This window comes from Manacus candei, unplaced genomic scaffold (assembly GCF_025592945.1).
Source record: "Manacus candei isolate 608988 ecotype Guabito, Panama unplaced genomic scaffold, ASM2559294v1 h1tg000002l, whole genome shotgun sequence".
NCBI classification, from domain to species: domain Eukaryota; kingdom Metazoa; phylum Chordata; class Aves; order Passeriformes; family Pipridae; genus Manacus; species Manacus candei.
In genome coordinates, this window is record NW_026138050.1 from 14460614 (window position 1) to 14482537 (window position 21924).

The 21924-nt window shown below is 43.4% G+C and overlaps 1 protein-coding gene across 5 annotated transcripts in view; it reads right to left on the reverse strand.

The window, feature by feature from the left end:
* CREBBP (CREB binding protein) overlaps positions 1–21924 on the reverse strand; it is a 95547-nt gene that overhangs the window by 62065 nt on the left and 11558 nt on the right. For 4 of the 5 annotated variants that reach the window (XM_051779697.1, XM_051779688.1, XM_051779677.1 and 1 more), the window contains exon 2: positions 17834–18546. In XM_051779697.1, coding sequence (XP_051635657.1) covers positions 17834–18546 — 713 coding nt within the window. The remainder of the gene's footprint in view (positions 1–17833; positions 18547–21924) is intronic. The other variant, XM_051779702.1, reaches the window with a different exon arrangement.

Sequence of the window (21924 nt, forward strand, 5' to 3'; positions counted from 1 at the left end):
AACTCTTGCTTCTGGCCCAGCTCTTTGTGGTCACAACTCCATGACTTCTATCCATCAGATCAAAAGCAGACTTTTCCCCATGCAAGGTGTTTTCTAAGCAGTTGTTCCACCAGTTGCAGCCAGGGAGATGCAGAGCTGCATCCCAAGCACAAGTCAAGGCTAGAGGTGCCTGAAGAAGGAACGTGATTAATGCAGGACATCAGCTTAAAACACATTATTTCTGCTCTAAAACAGTTCTTCTCAGAAATATGATAATGACACTCTCTTTTAATGGAAGAAAAGCATTTAATTTAATAATTCTGGTATCCCAGAAAGAGAAGCAGATTCTGTTCCCTTTTTTATCACTATGGCAACTCTCTAAGATCCCGGAATCTATTACCCAGCGTGGATAGGAAATGGGGTATTGCACTCTACTCTCACAAGACAAGGAATGTACAAACTTCCAAGCTGAAAAGAACCCCCAACACTTAAAACCTTTGTTCAGCTGACTTGGACCACCCAAGCCACCACCCTGCAGCCTGCTCTGAGCAGCAGGTGTTGGAGGCACTTCTCTTGTATTGCTTTTTAGGTCTTTTCAGAGCAGAACAGCAGTTCTGTTTCCTCTAATTCCTGGAGTTTCACAGATATAGAGCAAGGTTGTGATCAAATCTGAACCTCATCCAAGGGTACAACCTGGACATGGTATGACAGAAGTAAGAAGTTCACCAATCCAATTTCCAAGACACCTTAGGAGCAGGTGAATCTGAATCTCCACACTTGCTGTTTCTTCTGCTTTTCAATTTTTTTTCCTCCCTTCTTCAGCACCACCGACACACTCCAGTACCTCTTCCTCCAGTCCAGCATCAAGGAGTTACTACCTCTTGTACACCAAGTGTTCAGGCTGCAAATAAATCCTGTCCTTTCCTCCTCTTTTAAGTTTTTATTAACTGTCCCCTCATTTCCAGCACCACAGCCCATTCTCTCACTCCAGCATCCAGGTTACTCCATTATCACATTCCTCTGGGGTTCCCAGGACATGCAGCGAATACAACAGGCTGCAAACCCCATTACCTGTTACAAGCACATCATTTCCTACTCACAATCCCTTTTTTAGCTCCCTCTCCAACCAGCTGTCATAAACCACATAACTGCACACAGTTCTGCTCCTTGCTACCCCTTTTCCTTTGGGAAATTCTGCTCTCTTCTGTCGCCCCAACCTGACTTTCACTCCAACATTTCCAAATTTAATAAAAGGTCTGACAGGACAGACTGAATTCACTTTCAGCTTTCCTGGGAGAGAGAAAGCACCTGCATTTGCAGGCATGTGCCAAGGAGCAGCACCCACCTCTGCCACACTCCTGGGTTTGTATCTTGCACCACCACTGCCTACATAAAGGTAATGCTACAAATTATTATTATTTCTTTAATTAGCTGGTCTGGCCAGATTCGTCCAAAAAATAAAAACAAAACAAAAACTCAAAACAACAAACTTATCTCCAAACTAAATGTTGATTTTCATTAAGTTTTGAAGCACTGACTCTGTACAAAAATGGAAGAAGGTTATTCTGGCCAAGTATTTAAAATCAAAATACTACCACTGGATTTGGACTAGCCTCACAGTAGAAAAGATACTGAAAGGTTGATATGAGAATCAAAGCACTCAAAGCAGCACGGGCTCAGTGGAAAATAAGCCTGGCTGAAGTAATCTGATTATGATCCAATCCTGTAAACTAAAAATAGTTATCGTTAATATTCATTTCAGTATCTGCTGAGTATTTAACTAGAAAACAAGCCTGGAAAGAAAGGAAGGAAGCTAGACAAGCTTGGCTGGACTTGGAGAGCCATGAATCGGCAAAATGCTTGAAGAACAAATCTGAGCTCTCAATATGCCAAGAGGAGGGATGAAAACTCGACTGGGTAAGGGGAAAGCAACATCATCATGTGTTTGGAGTGACGTGAATGCTGCTGCAAAAATGACCAAGATGCTCTATGAGTACTTCAAGAGTGAGAGGTAAAAATTACAGGACCCAGAGATGCCTCAAGAACTATTCAAAGGACTAAAAGGCATGGCTAAAGACAGGCTAATTGCAATCTAATAGCCTAATTTATTTAGCTTACTATTTAAGCTTATTAATTTGCTTATCTTATTAAGGCAAGGATTGAAGTGATCCCAAACTACTGATTTCGGGAATAAAAAGGTGATCTCACAAATATTTCTTATTTAGCAAAGACATATAAACAGGTAAGAGTTGAAGCTCTGTAGCTTCAAAGAAAAAATTAGCAAAAAATGGAAGTGACCAAATACCACTGAAATTGTTAAGGCTATATTAATGTTTTATTTAAATAAGGTTTGCTTCTATTCATCAACAGGAATTAGCTCACAACAATCACAAGGCCTCTAATCAGAGGTATCCTGATTTTGTATCACTTTCATTTTCATATGCTTAATTCTTTATAAAATGGAACCTCCTATTAGAAAGATTACAAGTTCCCTTCTGCTTGTCTAACAACAACACAGAAAGGTGAGACGAAAAAGTTAACTTGGGAAGCAAAAATATTCTGAGACCTTGACCAAAGTCCATTAATCAAATCCAGGGACAAGTAGCAAAGGGCAGGAAAGCTGAGGTGCAGAACAGAAACCAAAACCTGAATCAAACTGTTGCATCCCCTGTGCCCCACAGGGCTGTGTTACTGAGTGAGTGAAGCCTCAGGTGGCTGCTCTTCCAGTGCCATGGGATCACAGACACAATGGAACTGCAGCACAGAATTCCACCCATTCACCCAATCCAGCAGCAATTCAGTCACCTCTTCAGGCTGACACTGACTGCAAGATCACAAACCAGTTCTGTTGTCAGGCATCCTCAGGAAACTGTGCTTAAACAACAGTGCCGTGACAATCAGTGCCCCATCTCCCCTCCCTTCCTCAGATCAATTTTTCTCTAATCACTTTGGAAGTCTCTGGTCAGTTTGACCCATTTTTGTTAATGGTCTCACAGATAATTAAGCTCCCAAGATTGCTGAGCAGAGAGATGGACAGGTAGATTATGACACTGTCCTGATTCCAGCCAGTGCTTCCAAGTGAGCACTCGACTCTGGCAATATGATCACCTTTTTTCCTCCCTGCTAACCTGCACCTCAGCTGTGGAAAGACTTCCAAGGTTGTGGACAGATTTGAAAGTCTTGAGCAAACTAGAGAGGAAATGTCCCACATCCTGCCAGTGTGGACCAGAGCCTCTGCTACTGGGAGCAAGTGCCCCCCTGCTCGAGAGAGAGGACACAAAGCACGAGGTAACATGTGTTACCTGCATGACCATGGAAAGGACATGAGGAAGTGGGATGCAGCACAGGTATGTGAGCTGAGAAGAAGAACAACCCCCTCAGGAAATTGTTCAAGGCTAAATGCTGCTCCAGTTCCCAGTGGGCAGGTCCTAGGACAGAACAGGAGGGATGATGGTACTTCCGAGCCTCTTGAAGGGACCTCCGGTTCATATTTATATGTGAGCAATGAGTTCTGTGACCAGAACTAGAGGGGTCCTGCCTCCAGCTGGGGAGGGGAAAGGGACAGTCAGAGCTATAGGACTGTGTGGATCCCATGGCACATCAGACCCACAAGAGTACAAGGCTTTAGCTGATACCAGCACACAGTGCACCCTGATGCCATCGAGATATGTAGGGGCAGAATCCATCTCTATTTCTAGGGTGGCAGAGGGATCCCACGAGCTGACTGTACTGGAAGCTGAAGGGAGCCTGACTGGGAACAAATGGCAAACCCACCCCACTGTGACTGGCCTAGAGGCCCTGGGCATCCTTGGCACAGCTCACCTCAAGAGAGTATTTCAAGGACCCAAAAGGGCATTGCTGGGCTTTTGGGATAGCTGCTGTGGAGACAGAGGGAATTAGACAGCTGAATACCTTGCCTGGCCTCTCAGAGGACCCCTCTGCTGTGGGACTGCTGAGGGATGATGGACAACAAGTACTGATCACTGCCACAACAGTGCAGCATCAGCAGCAACCACAGCAGCCAGGACTCCGTGACCCCCAGCCAGGAGATGATTCATGAAGTGGAAGCCAGGGAGTGCTCAGCAAGGCTCACTCCCTCTTCAATAGTCCCACATGGCCAGTGTGTAAGCCCAGTGCAGAGTGGAGACTGCCAGGGGACTGTCATGGCCTGACCAAAGTCACAGCACCACCGACTCCCAGAGCCCCAGGCCAGGGAGCAGGGATGGAGTGGGGGATCACATTCCCTGTCCTGCACCAGCCTCTGGGAAAGGTGAATGGTGCAACACTGTTAAAAACCACACTGAAAGCAATGGGTGGTGAGACCTTCAAACACCAGGATCTACATCTAGCAAAGGCCACCTTGTTAGTCAGAACTAGAGGCACCACCACCCGAGCTGGCCCTGCCCATCTGAACCTCCAGGTACTATAGAAGGGGATAAACCCCCTCTGGTGCACAGGAATGTGTTAGGAAAGACAGTTTGGATCAGTCCTGCCTCAAGCACAGGCAAACCCACCTGTGGGATTAGTTTGGCCCAAGGACCTGGGTGCACTTGGTGGGTGATGCAGAGGGACAGAGAAACATGTTTTTTCCCTCAAGGGGATTCTGGGTGAGAACAGTCTGTAATGTTGCACTGTATGATATTGGTTGCTGAATGACACTGCCACTGTGTGCCAGGACTGCCATGGACAATGAGGATGGACTGCTCCAGATACACCAGTCCTGAGCTCCTCTTGCACATCACCCCTCCTGCCCTGAGAGGCATTTAGGACAGATGGAACCCACAGTCCTGGACTAAATGAACTCAACAGACATCCTGGAGGGATGGCCATTGACTGTGGAAATGATACCTGTGCTTGTGTATATACAGATATATATTAACATATATTATATATAGTTGGAAGGTGTAGGATCTGGGCATGATAGAGATGGTACAGAACAAGGGTTGGATAATGTCCTGATTCCAGCCAGGACAGAGTTAATTTTTGCAGTAGCTGGGAGGGGGCATGGCCAGGGCAGGGAGGACCAGCACTAAACTGGGGAATACCATTCCAAACCAGGACAGAAACTCAGATTAACATCTCCATGAAGAAAAACACAGACCTCTGCCATCACCCACTGCATTGAGCAGCAGACCCAGCACCCAGGGCTCTGCAGGAGCCACCATCATTGCCAGTTTTGTCCTGTCAGCACCTCAGAGATTATCTGAGGACATGGGAGGGAGTTGAAAGCTCGACAGGAAACAGTTCAGAAGACCCCTGAGGAGGGGTGCTGTGAAGAATTGCAGCTTCAATAGTAGCAGTGAGGACACACAGACAATCTACTGATTATGCCACTCTCTGCCCTGTTTTGGCAATAGAAAAATAAGAAGGTCAGAGCCTTTTTTCCCCCCATCAAACTGTTCCTACACCTCTGAATCTGACAAGGAGGAACTCAAAAAGTCAGCCTTTTACCGAGCCACCACTACCCCTGTATTATTCTCAGCTTAGTCTATGGTATAAAAGCTAAAAATCAATTTAACTGTAAGCCCCGGATTAATAATTTAAATTATTTCAGAGAACAGAACATGCATGTCATAATTAAAGAAAAGAGAGAGAGCAGAGGCATTTTAGATCTGATCTCTTTTGATAAGAGGCCAGATCTTCACAAACTAATAGCAGTGTTGAAGAGTCACATACATGAGAGCTTGGCTGTTCAACGGTGTAAATTGCTCTAGTAAAACACAGCTTCCACTCATCACTGCTTTCTTCTAAATCCCTGGATTTGCAAGGAAAGATGTTCTCCCTGCTTCCTCCAACCCTTCCAGTGTTGAACAAATGAAACAAGCCTGGGTGATATAACATATAAGTGCTGAGGACACACTAACTGCTTCCACCTTTCAAGAGCTGCTATAAACTCTGCTGCTGTTTCCCAAACGCCTCAGCTGGAACTTCAGGGTTACACAGAATCAACACCTTTAGGTTGACAGAGCAGATGTGCACAAACACTCCAACCCTGAATAACCCCCTGGCTATTCAGCATCATCCAAAATCCCCAGTTATGCCACCAAGATGTCAGGGACATTTTTCTACCCCCTCTCTCTCTCTATTTTTCTTCTATAAAATAGAGCAAGCTGGCATGAAATGGGAATTCTGCACTTCCCACTATGACCCACAGATCCAAGCTACAGGACAGGGATGATTCAGAACTTCTGGACATGCCATGTACCCTTTACTTCCCTCTTAATGGGACTCAACAAAACCAGCCACTTAATATCCATTATTAGATTAACCCTTCAAGTCGTTTGTCATCGAATTACCACACCTACCTCAAACCAGGGCTTTCAACATGTAACTTGGTTAAAGAGCTCAGCATTTTGTTCCCTCTTTCTCTCTTTCCATCCATTGAAATGCTTTTGCTAACAAGCAGCACGTCACCTTGCTTGGCTTAAAGAATTTTAACTTCCTTCTTTGGCGCTTTCCTCTCTCTCTCTCAAGACAAGGAAATCAGGCAGTCTGGTGACTGAGGTGCTCAGAAGTTACAACTGAAGTACACAAAGCACTGTGAATGAAAGAGGACCTTAGAAATTCAGACTGACAGATAATTCAGCTGCTCTTCAGGCTGTTAGTGTCAGTGAAAGAGGACAGAAAGGCTTATTTCTGCTTTCCAGAGTGGTAACTCAACGAGACAGGGACCTGTGCCATCTGCACCACTTCACTGCCGGGTCCCAGGTGAGTTTAACACGAGTTCCAAAGCTACTACAATCTGGCACCAGCCCCCTGGAGTCACCCCCTGCTCCGTGCCTTGTGCTGCTGCCCCGACTCCCACTGGCACTCTGCCTGCACTCGGGACCAAAGAGCAGCTCTCCAGGCGAGGACTTCACTCTTTGGACTCTCCTCTCCCCCTGGAATGAAGCACAGCTCTCCAGCAGGAAGCAAGGTCCACCTCCCCGACCACAGCTCTTGGAGAAGCCTAAGAGATGGGTCCATTAGGAATTCAGGCTCGTTTGGGAAGGGGCAGCCAGGCTTGCTTTACTACGCTGGCATCATCTTGCATCTGTTTACTGACAAAAAAAAGTAAGTCTCTCCTAATTACTATTTCATCCTATAGTAAAGTGTTCCAAGAGAAAGTCACCACGGCACTTGGGATGTATATGCCAGAGGGACAGATGGAGAGGCAAGGAAAAGATTAATCATATTATGGCAGAAAGCCAGTGGTGGTACCAAAAAAAAAAAAAAAGAAAAAAAAAAGTGAGTTCAGGTTCAATGCAAGAATGGGGGCAATGCTGGTATCTGAGCTGAGGTGAGAGCTCACCTAAACCAACCTGCAGGTTTGGCAGTTTGACAAAATACTCTGTTAAAAATACTCACTTTTAAAGTCAGTAACAAGAATGTCTTTAAAAAAGTAACATTTCAAGAATCAGTTCTGAGAATTAAATTATGATCTGGCTCCCAGTGTTCAGAGGAAGCCGAGCCTGCGCTCCAAGTCTCCACTCTCCCTCCTCTTTAATCTAATTTCTATAACCAAAGCCCCAACAAATCCATGAAGCAATTATTGTCCTGTTCTTCGGTAGTAAGCTAACTCAGAAGAATACTCAAATGCCCAGGAATAACTAATTTACATCGTCCTTTATTATAAAAGATTAGGTAAAACGAAAAATAAAATTTTAAAAATCCCATTAGGAGGAAGACAGGTGTTTTATGACCAGTTGTAATAAAATTTGAAATTCTCTTCCAAGCATTTCACAGAGGTCAAAGACAAATTTAAGTATTTCAAGACCATTAAATAAATGAACAAATGTTTCCCCATAATTACTGAAATACAAAAGACAAAATTTCGTGGGAAAACGCTCTTTGCAAATGACTGGATTTTTTATATTTAAACATTGAAATACATCGAGAACAAACTCTTAATACATTTAACTAGAAACCAACCTTTTCCAGGAAAAGAAAATGAAATAATCATGTGCTTGCACTGTATAGATGACTGGAGAAAGAAAATATCTCCAAAATTCTGCACAAGCCTGAGTACAAACACAATGGAATATTCTACAACTCCAGCACTCAGCAGCACTGTCATACTTATGAATAAAGAACAAAGCTCAGAAGATTTAAAGTTCAGAAGATTTACTCTGTAACGAGTGTCACCTCTGCAAATAACAACTTCAAAGCTCTAATGGATAATTAGCCACAATTGATCAATGTATTCCAATTGCTTCAAGAGCTTTTATGAGTGCCAAGCAGAACAAGTGGTTTTCTTCAGATAAACAAGAACTATTCTTGGTACACAGGAACAGAAACTTAACCAGAACCACAAAATCAACTAAAGATGTTTCGAAGGTTTGTTTCATCAAGAAAATCTGGTTTGGACACAAAGAGTAATTCAACAACACTTAAGAGGATTCTGAAAGACTGAAATTCAGTGAAGATACACCTCGACAGACATTTGATTGTATATTCACAGGTCAAAATCTTTTATGAGTTACTTCTAGAAAATGCCTCAGTGTGGACTAAACCATGTTACAGTCACACAAAAGCAGAATTCTATAAAACAGGTTCTTAATTGAGTATCCCTGTCCTCCCCCAGTTCCTATAGCTCATCATCATCAAAACCAAGTTTAGGAATTAGACAAGGGGCAATGGCTTCCCATTGACACAGGGCAGGGTTAGATGGGATACTGGGAAGGAATTCTTCCCTGGGAGGGTGCTGAGGCCCTGGCACAGGTTACCCAGAGAAGCTGTGGCTGCCCCAGCCCTGGAAGTGTCCAAGGCCAGGTTGGATGGGGCTTGGAGCAACCTGGGCTAGTGGAAGGTGTCCCTGCCCGTGGTAGGGGGTAGAATGAGATGGACTTTAAGGTCCCTTCCAACCCAAACCAGTCTGGAATTCTATAAATGCAGGCTTCTAAATCAACAGGAAATTCAAACCGTGTCCATGCTCCTTCCTTTATTTCCTGATATTGGATATGAGCATTTCAAAAGGTACCCAAAAGGCCCCAAAAGCATTGACAGCTGTGTCTGGCAGCACCTCAGCAATTCAGGAGTGCCTATAGCTGGCTGGAGACAGCCAAGTAAAAGGAGAGCACGTCATGCTCCAAAAATTTAGTATTATAAGGAATAAGCTGGTTTGGTAAGAAAAAGCAGTAGCGCTATTTAAGAGATTCTTTCCTCATTTATCTCCCAGAAGCTGGCCAAGGATACATTATCCAGCAGTCCCTGTGATGTGATATTCCACAGGGAGGGGAAAGGCAATCAGAGCTCTGCAGAGTAAGAGCAACTGCAAAAGTATCTCAAAACTATAATGAAAAGAGCTATTCTGTGTCATTGCTTTACAATGTATACTCTCCTTGAGAGACGTGAATCCTAAAGGGAAAGCAGGCACTCTGAAGGGAGAGGCTGTGCCTCTAGAAGAAGTAACTATTCAATCCAGGAGGAAAATCAAATAAGACAAGAAACAAACTCACACTACAGGTTACATTAAATGCATTAAAAGAAACAAAAATCAATAGTGCTTACTCAAAACAACCACTTAGCACAAATATCACAGCCTGACATTACCAGTAACTATGGAGAAACGTAACTATAAATAATTTACGCCGTTAAAATAATTTTTAAATATCTTTAAGAGCAAAATATGTTTGTTTTGAAACACCACACTGCTTCAAGAGCTACTGTGACATTTCCAGTCCTTCTATAAAAGGTGCTCTCCTTGAAGATTTAACAATTCCCATGAAACAATCAAGAGGCAATTCCTAACAGGTTTTTAAGCAAGGTAAGATCTGATGGTTGTCTTTAAACACATGATTAAAATAGAGCAGTGCAAACAAACCAGGCCTGTGCACACACTCCTCACTGACAGCAATTGCACACAGGATGATCCAGAAATGTATTTTTTAACCCAAGATGCCCCATATCAGACTAGGGAAGCAACAACAGCTCATTCTAGAGTGAAATCCCATTTTTGACCCATGGTGTTCCAACACTTGTCCATTTCCAGCATACAAAGATCCTCCCACCCTAAAGGCAGTTATTTAATTAAGTCTGCCAAAAGTTTCAAAGGGCACTTGTTTTGTGTTTGTTTCTGAAAATCCCCTTCAAAGAGCAGCCATGCAGCCAGGACAGCAAAATGCTGCTGTCACTTCGAGAACTCAAAACCCCTCCACCACCAAAACCAGCAGCATCTCAGACTGCTAAATAATCTATTCACTATTATATTTTAGAAATATATTTCATAGTTTTTTTGGCAAAGGTGTCCCTATATTTAAGGTGCTGTATTTTCATTATGATTCATTCTAAAAGTGTTTGTTTCCCAAACCTAAAGCAGATTTGGACATACAGATACCAAAGAACAAAAGCATCACTTTGGGGTTTGAGTATCTTCAGAACTCGTAAGCACAGACATTTCCAGGTGTTACTTACACAGTTTTTGTAGCACCAGGAGTTCAACAATCATCTCAAGTTCTCATTCATCTAAATCTCAGTTCTGCAAAGTATTTCTGGCCTTAGAATTAAAGCCACTGCATGGGTGACATTTAAACAGCTAAAACACAAGCAATAAGCTTAGTGTGCCACTTCCCTTCACAGCCACAGTAATTTCTGGGGTAAATAAAAATACTCTTCACTCTAGTAGCAGAAGGAGGAGGATGAGGAGGAGAAATGAGTACAGCTACAGCAAACTGTCTACTGATGTCACACACAACCAGACTTCAGCTTCCAAACAAAAACCAACAGGTATTTCCTCCAAACATTCACAAGAAGAAAGAAAAATGCCATTATATTTTGCCATTCCTTATACTCAGCCCTGTAGAGTAAACTAGCAGCTGTGGCAATTAGAATTAGGATTATTTTTTGAGATGTGGGGGAAAGTATGTATTAAAACACCTTTTCTAGTTTAAAAATCAATCAAGATGAAGAACCTGCCCACTACAAAGTAGATCTGGGCGTGCTCTCTGTAACCTCTTGGACTGAAATTTTAGCCCCCTATGGAAGTGAGGGAATTTCAAAATTCCAAAGTGCAACTTTCCAACATAATGTTATTTTCTGCCTGATGGTTGAAGTGTCTTGTTTCCTTCAACAAAGTGTTTTTCACTTGTGGAATGGCCTCCTTTCACTGCTTCCACTCCTGATCCACTTCTCAGGAAGGCTGACACAGTTTATCAAGCTCTACGTAATTTTTCAAGTTTCCTGCATTGCCTTTTTTTCTAAGCAAACAGACCACCAGCATTTAATTTTCAGACCTTAATATCACCTGCTTTGATACATTTCTGTATGTCCTTCCAATTACAGGATCCCCAATAAAATCACAGCTCACTATAAGCACAAATATTAAATTTATCTTTTAAGTAAGGGCAAGTTCTGAGACCTGCTAAAAGGTCCTGTCATCAGAAAGGCTCCTGTGAAATCACATCTACATGCATGATTAGAGTCTGTTAAGAGAATGACTATGACAAAGACATTTCCTTCTGACTGAAGTAACCAGGCATTTCGTAACTTCTACACACCGGCGTTTCAGTTGGCAGGTTCTCCTCCCTCTCAACATCTGAGTCATTTTTTACCTGTGTATTAAAACCACCAAACTATGAACAGCAGCAGGAAGGTACATGAAAGCAGGCTAAAAATTAGAAAGATGTCATTTCAGTCAGAGAGAACTTGGAAGTTTCTGTTATTTTGATAAACCTGAAACAACACTCTAGACCGCGCTTTTAACCTGTGGCTTCCGAAGGAACTGGTAGATCTCTTAGTTTCACTTCCAAAACCTTCTTTCAGATACACTTCTTAGGAATAAACCCCATTCCAGCAAAAAAAAACTGAAGAATTACAAGACTGGAACAATACAATTTATGGTTAATGACAAAATCCTTAATGTTTGTGCCAAAGATAACGGCCCAATTCTGCTCTGAAAAGATCCCATAATATGTCATTTTTGTCAGCTGGATGATAAGCCAGTTCACAAAGAGGCTTTTTAACTGCCTGGGTTTGAAGCAGGAGGGGAAATCAGGCTGTGGTTTGTCCCCACTCAGTCTGAGTGTTGTGTTTCTTGCAGCCCCGGAGCCAAAGTGAACCTTGGTACCTGCCCGAGCCAAGTGACTATCGCTGCAAAGATCTGCAGTGACATTGCACAACTGCAAACCAGGCTTAACTCGTGTGCTACAAATAGGAAACAACAACTCCATTTCAGGTGCCAGCAGTAATAGTTGTGGTGAGCGAGCTTTTTAAGTCACCAAATCTCCTCGGCGTATCAGCAAACTCATCTGTGGAGCAGCACTTTGCTCGGTCATGTTTCAAAACAAAACTGCCTCGGAGACTTTCATTTTACTACGAGTCAGTGAGTTTTGCTGTTGTGTGTTTCTCTGTATTCATATCCTTCTTCTGTTTGTATTATTGTGAAAGCACATATGTCTCTCCTCAGCAGAAAACCCCGTTCCGGTGCTTGTTATTCAACACAGAACTGAGCGACCACGGTCAAGTCTGTAACGTTAAGAGTCCCCTGGAAGTGGGAAGCAGCACTGTTTGGAATATGCCTTGGACTGCCTGCTCGTGTTTGCCAGAGGCATGGTCTGCTAGCAGACAGGCAGCTTGGCAGCCGAGCACGGACGGGTCCGTGGACGAGAAGCAAATTAACTGCAAGTCATGTTAAAATAATTCAGGCAGATTCAGACAGATTGAGAGCCACCAGAGAAACAAACTGCACCAGCAGTTTGCTAAAACACACAGAGCTGCAGAGGAATGAGAACATCTTCAGCTGACTTAATTCACAACCAGCAAGCGTGTCTAAATCTGGTACTCAGACCTGATCCCCCCATCTGTACCGGGGGATCTGTTTAAATAAATAGTTTGCTTCCTTATTTCTCATCACACATTTTCCTCACCACAGATTCCTCACAGCACCGAGACAAGTAACATAACTACATACACCATGTAAGTCTTGCACCAGAGCTCTTCCTCTTTAACACAGTTAATTATCTTATTAAATTGATTCAAGATTAATACCCAACACCAAAACATCACTCAGTGAACAAGTGAATGTGCTTGTCCAAAGCAGGTGTATCATACAGACACTAAGCCTTAAAACAACAATAACAGAATGCACTCCTTTTATAGCTCAATAGTAAAAAAAGAACATGAGACAACTGGTTATTCTCTTGGTAGAACTAAAAAATGGTCTTACTGCTTTCTGAAGTTCACTTCTGGTAAGAGTTCCTCCTCCTCTCTAATCTGAACCTTCTCCTCCTGCAACGTGCCCCTGTCATGTGGCTACTCTGACTAAAACTGAGTTGAAAACATGCACTGTTCAAACAAATTAGGCCAATATAGTTTAGAGAAAAAACTCTTCTGAACTCACAGGCAAAAATCCAGCAGAACAGTTCTGGTTTTCCCATGTTAGTGACTGTTTTGAACCTGTTCAGATCTGGGATGTCAATCCTACTACTGGCACCAACTTCCAGTGGGGCTTAAATAGATACACACAGGTAACAGAACTCACCACTTGCAAAGAGCACTTGAAGTCTGTGTCTAAACTCATTGCTCCCAGATCATCTCCTGAAATACTCCACTGGAAGATCTGACAGCCAGATAAGCTTTTCTATCAGTCTCTCCCTGTCAGGCAGGTTCTAGTTTATATCAATAAAAATATTTTCCTTTAGAGTTTTCAATAAGGTTACTCAAAATGTACAATCTTCAAAGGGCATCCCCAAAAAAACCCCCCAAACAAGCAAGTGATCATGCTGTAACCCTCATAACCTGGGATGAAAATAAACAACCATTCTCTCCTGCTCTGTTCATAGATTCAGACTAAGATCTGACCAAAGGATTTAATCTTTTTCTGGGGCATACAGAACTCAAAAACATTTGATTAAACTGCACCTTTCAGAAAGAAAAGTGAACTTGAGGTAGGTTCATTAGTTCTATAAAGAAAAACACTTTAAAACAAGCCCCCAGCAAGCAATGGCTTCATTGCAGTTCAACAGCAATGGCTTCTGCAGATCAGCCACACACAGCTGCAGGATTTTTCCCTAAATTCCTGCTGCTGGGTACCAGCATATCCTTATTGGACTGCTACAGCTCTGAGGTTACTGCAGAAAAGGTGATTCCTTTTACAGAACTGTAGAAGGAGGCATTATAGCTTGGAAACACAGAGCCCTCTCATCTGAATGGGACTTCACTGCTTCTCAAGGGAAAGAGCAGAAGTACCAATTAGGTGAATGACTGTCCAGAACTCTTAACAGAGTGCACAAAGGAAGTCTGAGAACTAGACAAAATAAAGGGGAACTTTCCAATGTTTTCTTCTGGCTTTCCACAGGCTTTGATAGCAGTACTAGGACAAGGGGAATGCACCTCAGCAAGAGACTATCCAACCACTCAGCTACAGAAACACAACTTCAAGCTCTTGCCAGCCACAATGAACAATAGGAAGGCTTCAAATCCCTCCCTTGGAAAAGAAGAGCTCCCACAGCAACAGGAGAGTATTAGGCACAAGCTCATTCCTATGGAAGCAATGACCATCTGCTTAGCTTTGCTGCTGCTTGTCATGTTCGACAGCCAACAATCTTAAAACAATCCTGACAAGATTCTCTAGATGGTTTGAACACATTTTCTGGACTTAATGGACTTAACAAAAGCATGCTCCAACACAAAAGGACAATTCATTACTACTGGAAATGACTGTGACAAGATGATCTGTTCCTCTGCCCCCATCAAGTGATAATCATTGAAGGAAGAATCCTTCTGCTCTTTAAAGCTGATTTCTTCAAGAACTTCAACCCAGTCAAACAAAAACTATCCTTGTAGTGTCATCCAAGAAAACAGGGCCACAACTCCACAGTTGCAAGAAAAAATGTTACAGGAAAGAAGTCTGGCAGTGAAGGGAGCAGAAATATTCACAGCAGCACGAAAGAGAAGGTTCCTCAGAGGTTTCCAGGTGATCTCAGTAGCATTAAGTCACCAATCTCTGGGAGGATCATACAAAGTCTACTAAATCCTTTGCTCACACCTCTACAGATTGAGCAAGTATTTTACTTTAACCTCTCCAAAACATTTGTCATGATGGCAGCACCTCCTGGCCCTGTGGCATTGGGAATTGGTTATTTTCCACTCCCTTTTTTAGGTTAGGGGCAAAGCTTATCCCCACCTTGGGCTCATGCAAGCACATGAACATGAGTTTCAGTTACCATGCTCAGTTCTGCCTTAAAATGGCAAGTCCATCCCAAAATTAACAATATAGGCTCATGATGACCCAGCTGAAATGAACCCCAGTTACTTCTGAGAGCAGGTGCTCAGATTCTGGATATTTTTCTTCTTTTGCTCTTACTAGAAAAAATGCTTACAAAAACATATCACAAGGAAGAAAACCAGAAAAAGCAATGGACTTTGCTTGATTAGCCTTTTACTAAAAAAGAATTAGAATGAACCACCACAGGACAAGGTCTTGTCCAACAAAACTGGTCCCAGACTATGAAGGGTCAATGAGTCCCACACATTGCATATAAACACACTGAATAGAGAAAAACGGGCCACTGAGCTGTACTTGATACTTGGGTGAGGTTAGTCAGTGGTGCACATCACTTAATGTAATGAGAAAATTTTGGGTTTAAAAGTGCTTTAAGATTTTGTTTTTCTGCATTTGTATTTCACACCTCTTTCCTTCCCTTAGGATATTGCTACAGTCACAACCTAGAGAGTTTCCTTCCAGCTTTGATACAGTTTTTCAAGCACGATGGTAGCTACATTTTAAGCCCTTGAGTCAAGTTGGGCACGTTCACTATGAGGCAGATCAGCTCTCTCACCACTTTTATTACAGCCTTTCCAATCTTTTAAGCTGTACACATTAAGTGGTAAACACCAGGGAAGAGGAGGTGGAAAAACAAACCAACCCACATTCTCCTCCAGCAGAAATTTCAGTTTCAGAAGAACAGACAAACTCACTGAAGTGCTTTTCTTAAAAGCTTTCCTCACAACCAGAGCATCAGTAAGAAAAAGCTAAACACACAATCATGGTTGATAATCCTATTAGGACAAGAAACTGGGGGATGGGAAGAAACAGGAAAAGGGTACCAATCCTCCAATGTCTACTAAGGAAAATGGCAAAAATAGAGAAAGCTGCTGCTTGGCAGAAGAAAATTCAGGGAACAAGTGTTTGTTCCAAAATGGAACCCCTAAATCTTTGTGTAAGAAGACTGAGCTCACCTGCTCTCTTACTAAGAGAAAATTAGATGTGAATAAAGTAAAACTGCCTAAGGAAACACAATGTTTTTAAGCTTCATCTTGTTCAGCAAGAGATGGAGCCCTAAAAAACACCAATCTTCCTATTTTTGTTGGCCAAGTTTTTAAAATTGTTTTCTCTCAAGTGCAGCTTCACAGCACCATCATTTTATCACCATTTCACTATTCTTTTCCAATGTATTCCTTGTTCAAACTAACTTTACTTTGCTTCCTGAACATGTGTTAACTGAGAAAGTCTTGGTTAAACTCCTAAGCTGGTGAATCCATTTGCAGCTGGAATCAGGCTGAGCCTGAAGTCCTTCAAATATGGAATTTGTCTGAGTGTTGGCCCATTCCCTACCAGAGTGGGTTTGTTTAAAATACATCAGGACCTCACAGAACCTTTCCCACCAGGCTCAGACAGACTCTGTCACATGAAGGCCTTAAGCAAGTCCTTTTGCTTTGCGGTAATTCTACTTGAGTTGCTTCACACAGAAAATCAGTAGTTTCACCACAAAGCTGTGCAGTGGCTAGGAAGAGTCTACTCCCAAGAACTTAGATTTCTGTAAGTTTACAGAAATAAGCCACACAATCAGCATTTGTCACTCTTCCCACAAATTTCAAAGAAAAACAAATGAAAGATAAGCTGACTCTCTTTCTGTGCATACCAATCTGCTCCACACAGCAAAATTAGCTGTTTTGGAGGCTGGAGACAGCTACATCCACTTTCAGAAGCTCTGACCTTCACAGAGACCACAAGCATCTCTTCCTTAAGCAAAGGGGGCTCCTTCACTGCAGAGAGAATGCTTTTTATGTTTTTCATTAAAAAAAAATAAATATTAACTGTACAGAGCTCTACAGTGATGTCAACACCCCTTCAGGACACACACTTCCATGTCAAGCAACACAATTTTTTCCATATTTCCTAACACATCAATGAATTAACACCAACATTAATAATTTCCAGTAATAACAGCTAGTGATGTAGGAAAAGATAAAGATCAGAGATAATTTTTTTATCTTTTTCTACATATCAGAATGTGGTGGGTTTGCCATCAACATTTCAAGAAGGAACTGTACCAAAGCAACCCAGACATGAGATAAGACACAAGGCAGAAGGAACAGCAGTCAAAACACTGTTTAGACTTCTGCCCTTCCCAAGTTTGCATTAGCTTGCCAATCCTGAAATCTGATGTTTCCAGATCAGTTCCTCCATATTTAAAAAACATTTGCTGCACAGCTGCTGACAGTGGTCCTTGATAAGAGGAGCAATTGCTACACCTCTCCCTTCAATCCACAAGTGTTTCTCACAATGCTCACACTGCTTTAGAAGATGCTGTTGTCTGGCAGCTAAACTGAGATTCTGCACACCAGAAATCATCTGCTGCTCCCTTTCTGCAGGATTACACTACTCTTTTCTAATTCACCCTGCTAAGATACTCTCCAACTTTTAACTTCAAGGATGCCTTTTTCAACGAGTGCTTTCATTTCTGATTACAAGAGCAGTACTGCTTCAATTATCCTGCTTTCACCATACCACTGGTGACTGAAACGGATAGCTACAGGCTCAAAAAAGCACATCCTTTAGTTGTGTTCCAGAAAAGGGTCTACTACGTTTCCTAAACACCTGTATGGAGAAAAAACAAGTGCAGTAAATAGAATATATGAAATGGCATGTACATACTTTAGTCATTGCTCCTGTCTGTGCTGCGTTCAGCCCGGTGTGCCCAGCCATCTGTGGAGATACTTGGGTTAAAGTCTCTGCCAGCACACTGCCTGCATTCCCCTGCATGGCAGGGGCAGAATATTGCATTCCTGCTCCCCTTCCTCTTCCAGCTGCCCCAAGAGATCCATTCATTACCTGCCCTTGTCCTTGTTGAGGCTGATTCATTAAAGTGTGACCAGAATTACTGTTGAGAAGGCTCTGGTGTGTCTGACTGAAATTAGTATTCATACATATCCCAGGTCCAGTCTGTGATGTTGCAGGGCTGCTCGTCACCATCCCCACTTGTTTTTGTGCTTGAGAGTTCAGGGTTTGGGAGGCAGGTGTGGTAGGTCCAGAGGTGCTGGCTGCCTGCTTGGCCAGGCCCGGGGCAGCCGAGTCCCCCGGGTTCAGAGGGCTCTTACCCATGGCACCCAAGCTCCCGATGTTGGCGCTGTTCGGCTGCCCCTGGACTTGCCCACCAACTCCCTGCTGCACGGGGCTGCTGGAGTTCACATTGCCAATCCCTGGGGTCAAGGAAGAGCCGCTGCTTCCCCTCAGGAGTTCAGAAAGCTGCTTGTGTTTGGAAGCCGCATCTGGAACCAGGTTCCCACTGCTGTTTAAAAGGCCCAACTCGCCATTGGGGATCAGCTCATCAGGAAGATCATTTTCCAAGTCAAACAAAGATCCAAAATCTACAAGTTAAAACAGAAACATGAGTGAGAAAACATGACAGACAAGCAGCTAAAATACTTATCTTCACTACTTGGTACCAGTGCTAACAATGACAGGCATTCAGGTACATCTTTACCCACGACTCAAGTTGCCAGGAAGCGAGTGAGGGGCCCTGGGACATGAACCCCAGAGCCTTTCAGAGCAGTTGTTGGTACACACTGTGCACACAACAACCATACAGGGAAGAAAGAGCACTGGCCAACAAGCAGGTTTTTTGGCAAGACTTGACAAAACAAAGCTTAAGAAAACTATGGTGGCAAGAATACAATGATCTAATCTTAACTCCTAATTCCCCTTGTTTTGGCTAAAAGATGACAGTGGAAACAATAAGAGGTTTTTTCCTATTGATTTACTCTCCCAAAAGAGCCATTACGTCACCTCTTCCGACCTCCTCTGTAATCCCAAGCCACTGAATTTCACCCAGCAATCCTCCCCAACCCTGCCATTCATGTGTGCACATGGCCAAAGAACATCTTCCAGTTCAGCTTCAAAGCTTCACCAAAACACAACCACCACTCCTTCAGCACTTTGATCCCAGCCTCACACAGGAACACGCCTCAGATCACTTTCTGCTCATTGATTCCTACCGTGATCCACTTCTTCAGGAGATCCCAAAATGCACTCAGCATTTCCTCCTTGTAATGCCTCTTGAATCAAGCCACTGCTTGATTCCTGAACAGCTCGAATAATTCAAATTGCTTTGTAAGTGCCCAGCCCTCATTTATCATGCCCAGTATTGACAGAGGTAATCCACACACTCTCCAGATGAGCAAAATAAATCAATCAAATCTTCATTGAGCCACTTGAAGGAACAGTTCTGCCTGGCTGGAACACCCAGACTAATAAAAAAGTGCTGGGGCTTTTTTTTTTTACTCCTTTAAGGAGCAACTCAGGTTCACTAAACTATTTTTTTGCACATCATAAGCAGCATCTGTGCAACAAGGTTATTTTGGCATGTAACTAAAAAATAGAAAGTTACTTCACTGTATATAGGTACTTCCATATAAAAATAAAAAAGTTATATATTTGAAGACATAAAGACAAGCACAAGCAATACTAATAAACATCTACACAGACCAGCCACAGTTCACCAGAGCAGCTATTCAGACATACAGCTCATCTCAGAAGATTTTTCCAGTCCAGGGATGTGATCTAAAACAATCACTTCCCCACTGTAACATAAATATGTGAAACTTCTATTTTGCCCCCCAAACCAGCCCTGACAAACTCCTGTCCCTCACAGTGAGCAACAGACAAACCACATCTTTTCCAGGTTAGAGCAAAGAAAAGATCTTTACTAAAGAAGAGCATCCCAAAAGCTTCATTGTTTTAAAGTTTAATTCACTCTTCAACCACAAGACCCAGGCTGCAAAAATGATGTAAGACGGTACGTGGAAAAGAAAGAACAAACCCCAGACAACACATAACCTGTATCACAAAGCAGGGATGCAAACCAACAAATCTCAGTACACTTAAATCCCACACATTTCATCAGCATGTGAATTTCCAAGTACACCTAATTGAAGGAAAATGAGTAAAAACGTTCAGATTTACAATGACCAGTGAGTTACATCAACAGTCACAGTAAACACAGTCAAAAATGTTAAACTCTTCCTGTTCTGAAGGCTCACAGCAGCACGTCCTTCAGGGCCCCACCTTGCCATCAGCACTGAAGTCAATAATCCCTCCAGGACTGCACCAAGTTGGCTGGGACAAGACACACCCCCGGGTCAGAACAGCCCCCCTGCTCCCTTCCAAGCCGGCAAGTAACGAGGTAATATTTTTGTTAGCAAGGTTCATTAAAGTATTTTTAATTGCTCTTACTTGCTGCCTTTCCTTTCAAGTGTTTAGTTCACTTTTTCAGCTTGCCTTCTACAGAAATTCCTGCTGTACCTTCAGCTCCCTTCCAGCCTGCGATTGCTTCAGCCCTCCTCTCTCCCACATCACCACTCCACACTGACTGGGCTGCAGTTTGTCTCTCCCTACACATTTTGCTTCTACTTCCCTTCTTCCAAGATTTCCCTGTTTTTAACCATCCCTCACCCTTCCTGATGAAAAACCCATTGGCTGTTGGGGGCCCAGCCCGCTCTGTCCACAGGTGAGTCCTTGGTGGGTGTTGGGTCCCTGTGGCACAGCCTGGAATGCCGGGAGGCTCTGCCACCCTGGAGTGCCAGGAGGCTCTGCCATCCCTCAGTGCCGGGAGGCTCTGCCACCCTGGAGTGCCGGGAGGCTCTGCCACCCTGGAGTGCCGGGAGGCTCTGCCACCCTGGAGTGCCACCCTGGAGTGCCGGGAGGCTCTGCCACAGGGAGGCTGTGCCAGCCTGGAATGCCGGGAGGCTCTGCCACCTTGGAGTGCCGGGAGGCTCTGCCAGCCTGGAGTGCCGGGAGGCTCTGCCATCCCTGAGTGCCAGGAGGCTCTGCCATCCCTGAGTGCCAGGAGGCTCTGCCATCCCTGAGTGCCAGGAGGCTCTGCCATCCCTGAGTGCCAGGAGGCTCTGCCAGCCTGGAGTGCCGGGAGGCTCTGCCAGCCTGGAGTGCCGGGAGGCTCTGCCACAGGGAGGCTGTGCCATCCTGGAATGCCAGGAGGCTGTGCCACTGCCGCTGGAGCTCCACCACAGCCATGTGCCCGTGTGTCACCGAGGGTGGAGTTACAGCACTCCTTCAGACAACTTCCCTAAATCCCACAAAAAGGCGTTTTTCCAAGCTTCTGCACCAAAATTGTTAGTATTTCATCAACAAGAGATGCGTGTGCGTGCCGGGACAGGGGCAGAGGGGTGACAAAATGTAGAGGGGGAAGATGCTGCTGTTGCTTAAAGGGTAGTATTTTCCAGCTGTATTTCCAAATGGGATGCTGGAGCATAAATGCTCAATTTTTTTTAATTTTTTTTTTTGCTTGGTTGGCTGGACTCAGTCTTGCCAGAGCCAAGGACTGGAAATGTTTTTGCAGTTTACAAAAAGAGTGAAGAAAGCATTTGGGAATACAGCCTCTTAAAACCTGAAATAACCTACTGCTCCTAAGCTCCTGTAAGAAGGCTGTACATTAAGGTTAGGTATGGAAAACGTACAGCTCTGCCAGCAGGAAAATAAAATGCAGGTAAACAACTTAGCACAGTGGTTGTGTAAAAATTCACCGAGAATTCAAATGTTCACACAATGATTAATCATCCTCTTTTATATTTAATCAGTCATGTACATTAAAAACACCAACACAAGGCACATTTTACAGCAGTTATAAAATACAACAGAAAATAAAAAATCTGCTTGAGCATGTCTGCAACAAATCCATAAAGATAAGAGATTGTCTAGGCAGTTATAAAAAGAATAAATATATTTACACA